Source organism: Drosophila willistoni, unplaced genomic scaffold (assembly GCF_018902025.1).
Source record: "Drosophila willistoni isolate 14030-0811.24 unplaced genomic scaffold, UCI_dwil_1.1 Seg212.1, whole genome shotgun sequence".
NCBI classification, from domain to species: Eukaryota; Metazoa; Arthropoda; class Insecta; order Diptera; family Drosophilidae; genus Drosophila; species Drosophila willistoni.
The window spans coordinates 22,152-25,938 of record NW_025814182.1 but is presented as its reverse complement, the minus strand read 5'-3'; the positions used below and the strand labels follow the sequence as shown (position 1 = coordinate 25,938).

At 41.4% G+C, this 3,787-nt stretch overlaps 1 protein-coding gene across 1 annotated transcript; it reads left to right on the top strand.

Annotated features, from left to right (window-relative positions):
* Positions 1–272: 272 nt before the first annotated feature.
* On the top strand, positions 273–1,991 carry LOC124461149. The gene has a single exon (XM_047012701.1). It carries the CDS (start codon positions 273–275, stop codon positions 1,989–1,991), a length of 1,719 nt encoding a protein of 572 aa, XP_046868657.1.
* Positions 1,992–3,787: the final 1,796 nt, after the last annotated feature.

Below are 3,787 nucleotides of genomic sequence, written 5' to 3'. Positions count from 1 at the left end.
GATTTCTACATCGATTATGGCTGCGAAGTCTAGGGTGGCTCCGCTAAAGCAGCAATCTCTGCCCCGCCTAGAGCTTTGCGCGGCACTTCTCCTAAGTCAACTCATACGTTCGATAAAGGCGGCACTTCGACATCAAAAGGTCACGGTTTTTGCATGGTGCGATTCCACAATCGTTCTCTATTGGCTATCATACGCACCCTCTCGACTAAAGACATTTGTTGGGAACCGAACTTCGGAAATTCTGGACACCATTCCAAGGCATTATTGGCGTCATGTGGACTCCAAATCAAATTCAGCTGATTGCGCATCCAGAGGTCTGGATACGGGACGCGGATCAGTTTCTGGTAAGGTTAAACAACTCACAAGTCTGTTTGAATATTTCAGAAAAGAACATAGAAAAGGAAGTCAAAAGCAATTGTCTGACTGCATTAGTAGAGGCAGCTCCTGATCATCCACTTGATCATCTTGTTCAACGAGTATCTTCATGGTTGACGCTCGTTCACACGGTTGGCTATGTCCTTCGCTTTCTACGGTGCACGAAGGGTCCTTTCGGGGACAAGGGCTCAAACTGTCTTACGTTTGAGGAAATCACCGCGGCACGCATTGTATGCTTGCGCCACGCGCAAACCTGCTTTCAGGATGACTATCAATTGCTACTCGCAAATAAACCATTGCGAAGTCGATCTCAGCTGGCTAAACTCTCGCCAATGATCGACAAGGACGGACTACTCAGGGTTGGAGGACGCTTGCACCACTCGCAATTGTCCACAGAGGCGAAACATCCAGTTTTGCTACCGAAATCTCATCGCATCACCAAGCTGATACTTGAATACGAACACAGGGTCAACCTGTACCCTGGCGTCTCATCACTCTTTGTTATGGTACGTCAAACATTCTGGATATTTGGCGCAAGGAACTTGATAAGGAAAGTCACACACGACTGTTTGGCTTGTTTTCGACAGCGGCATCATACATCACAACAAAGGATGGCTGATCTACCCAGCATTCGTGTCACTCAGGCACTTCCATTTGTAAACACTGGATGTGACTATGCTGGTCCAATCCTTCTTAAGGATGGAAAGGGGCGCAAACCGCGCATTGGTAAGGGCTACATATGCCTATTTGTTTGTCTGGTCACATCGGCAATCCATCTGGAACTTGTAACGGACTTGAGCACCGACTTATTCTTGGCCGCGCTAAGACGTTTCGTCTCTTTGCGTGGCAAGTGCAACAAAATCTATAGCGACAACGGAACGAATTTCATTGGAGCTAAACGCTCTCTTGATGAAATGCAGAAGCTGCTGGCATCTCAGCCACACATCGAAAAGGTTAGGAATGCTCTGGCGAATGATGGCATTCAATGGATATTCATTCCACCACATGCTCCTCATTGGGGAGGAAAATGGGAATCTGCAGTCAGATGCGTAAAGCTGCATATTCGCCGAGTCATTGGGAAATCTACTCTCACCTACGAGCAGATGCGAACTCTACTTGCACAAGTCAGTGCGGTGGTCAACTCACGACCCTTGTGCTACAACTCGGACACAGATATCAATTATTTGTCGCCAGCACATTTCTTGATCGGCAGGCCTCTCACAACTATACCAAAGGCAGACTTAGGCCACATCCCCGTGGGCCGACTTGGGTACTGGCAAAGTATCCAATCTATGATGCAAGGTTTCTGGAAGCAATGGCACCAGGAGTATCTTACCACATTGCAACAGCGTCCAAAGTGGGCCACTACAACACCAAATGTAGCAGTGGGAGATGTGGTGCTTGTAAAGGAATCGAACACCCCACCAGCTCACTGGCATCTGGCGCTGGTTCTCGAAGCCTACCCAGGCAAGGATCAATTGGTTCGAGCGGTTAGACTCAAGACCTCTTCGGGAGAATTAACTCGGCCAATCACCAAGGTTGCGGTATTGCCCCGTTCAGAAACTGTGTTTCAGGGCGGGCCGGGATGTTCAGGAACGGATTGCGTTTATCGATAAGTCAGATGTAGTTGTAAGAATCGACACATACATAAGCATTGTACACACACATATATTTGTGCGCTGCTGCGACAGCGCTTTTTCTCGTTTGGTTTAGTAATAAATTGGCACTCAACTGATTCAGTAGCGAAGAAATACAAAGTGAAGTTATCCAACTTAATTTTAAGGTACAGTCCACTGCTAGATCAAATCAAGTAGTTAACCGATTTTTATAAAATTCGGGACAGTCATCAACAGATATATTAAACTTACAAATGTTTAATTAGAAAACAATGCGTTAAAAGTAACGAAGTTATTGATTTTTATAAACACTACAACAGCTAAAAAAGTGGAGGTACGTGTGCTATGGTATTCTTTCTCTTTTTTTTTAAGTTAGCTGCCCCCATGCTTCGAAGATTCTACAACGATGATACTATGATAAACGTTTATGAGTTAAGGGATAGCGCAAAAAAACACTACCGACTTCGAAAAGTTTCAATAATTCTTAAAGCAGTCACTGGTCTCTATAATTGGCCAAAGGTTTCATTAATACTAAAGCCATAGCTTACATCGGCGTGACCAGTCTCCGGGTAAAATTCTTAATTGGCTATGCTGACACATACCAGTAAGCATAACTATCTAACTACATATTTAGAACAATCAGTCTCCGTGTAAAATCCACAATAGATTGTTTTCCATTTTTAAATCGTAGTTAGACTTGTAGTCGCTAGTCTCTGGAGAAAATTACCCATTAGCCACTTCCGTAATTGATACAGTTTTTCTCTCGAAAATAATATAACCATATTTCCCATCTCTGTGTACTAAGGTAGTTATTTCCTTTAAAATCTCGTGTCTCGCCTTCTTTATAAATAATATTGTATGGAGGCCCTGGGCAGCTTATAGATTTTTAGGTGGAACCACAATTAGAACAAAGAACTGGAAGAACTCAGCCCCTGATCTTAACGAAACTCGACACAGTCATTAATAGCTATGTTAAACTGAGAAGTATAAATTTTCATGACATTTTGATTTTGATCAAAATAAATAACAGTGAAATAAACAATAACAAATTTCACGGCAATAGCCCAGAAAATAAATAAATAAGTTATTGAGAAGTCACCGTTCACTGATATAATGGTCCGATCAGGCGGAATTCGAGACTGACAAACTATATGAACTCTTCTCGTTGCTCTGATCAATAATATACATACTTTGTACGGACGGAGATGCTTCCCTTTTGACCAAAAATAATATCCCATTTTTGCAAGATTTGACAAAACAAATTTTAATTTTAAATTAAGAACACCTTTTTTTCATTTTGCTTTTTTTGACTCCCGACAACCAAAAATTAGTTGTTTGTTTGCAATAATTTCATTTCGTGTCTAAAATATATTATTTTTGGAAAATAACTTCACTTAAAAAATTTTATCCCGTACTGCCCTATCCCCTAGATGTGTACTAGAGCTGTTGAAACATCGATGTGTGCAAATAATACAAAGCACAGAGGTTAACTCACAGAACGAGACGTTTTCCCCGCATTAAGTATATATAATTAAATATCTGGTCTTTCAAAAGGGAAGAAAAAAGATATTGTTTGTTTGAGTTAAAAGCGGGGACTTTATTCGTTGGATGAATACTTAAAACTGAAGTACAAAATGTCTTTTAGTAATATTTATAGGCTAAATTTGTGAGCCCTTCAGTGGCGTGATCGATATTTATGCGATTTGATTGTCCCGAATTTGAATGTTGAATTAGCGTTCTCACGCTTTTGATTTTGGGACAATTGTTATTGCAAGTTTCCAATTGTTTATTATAAA

What these genes read in the sequence shown, in the direction of transcription:
- LOC124461149 (XM_047012701.1), top strand. Translation starts at nt 273, where the DNA reads ATGTGGACTCCAAATCAAATTCAGCTGATTGCGCATCCAGAGGTCTGG.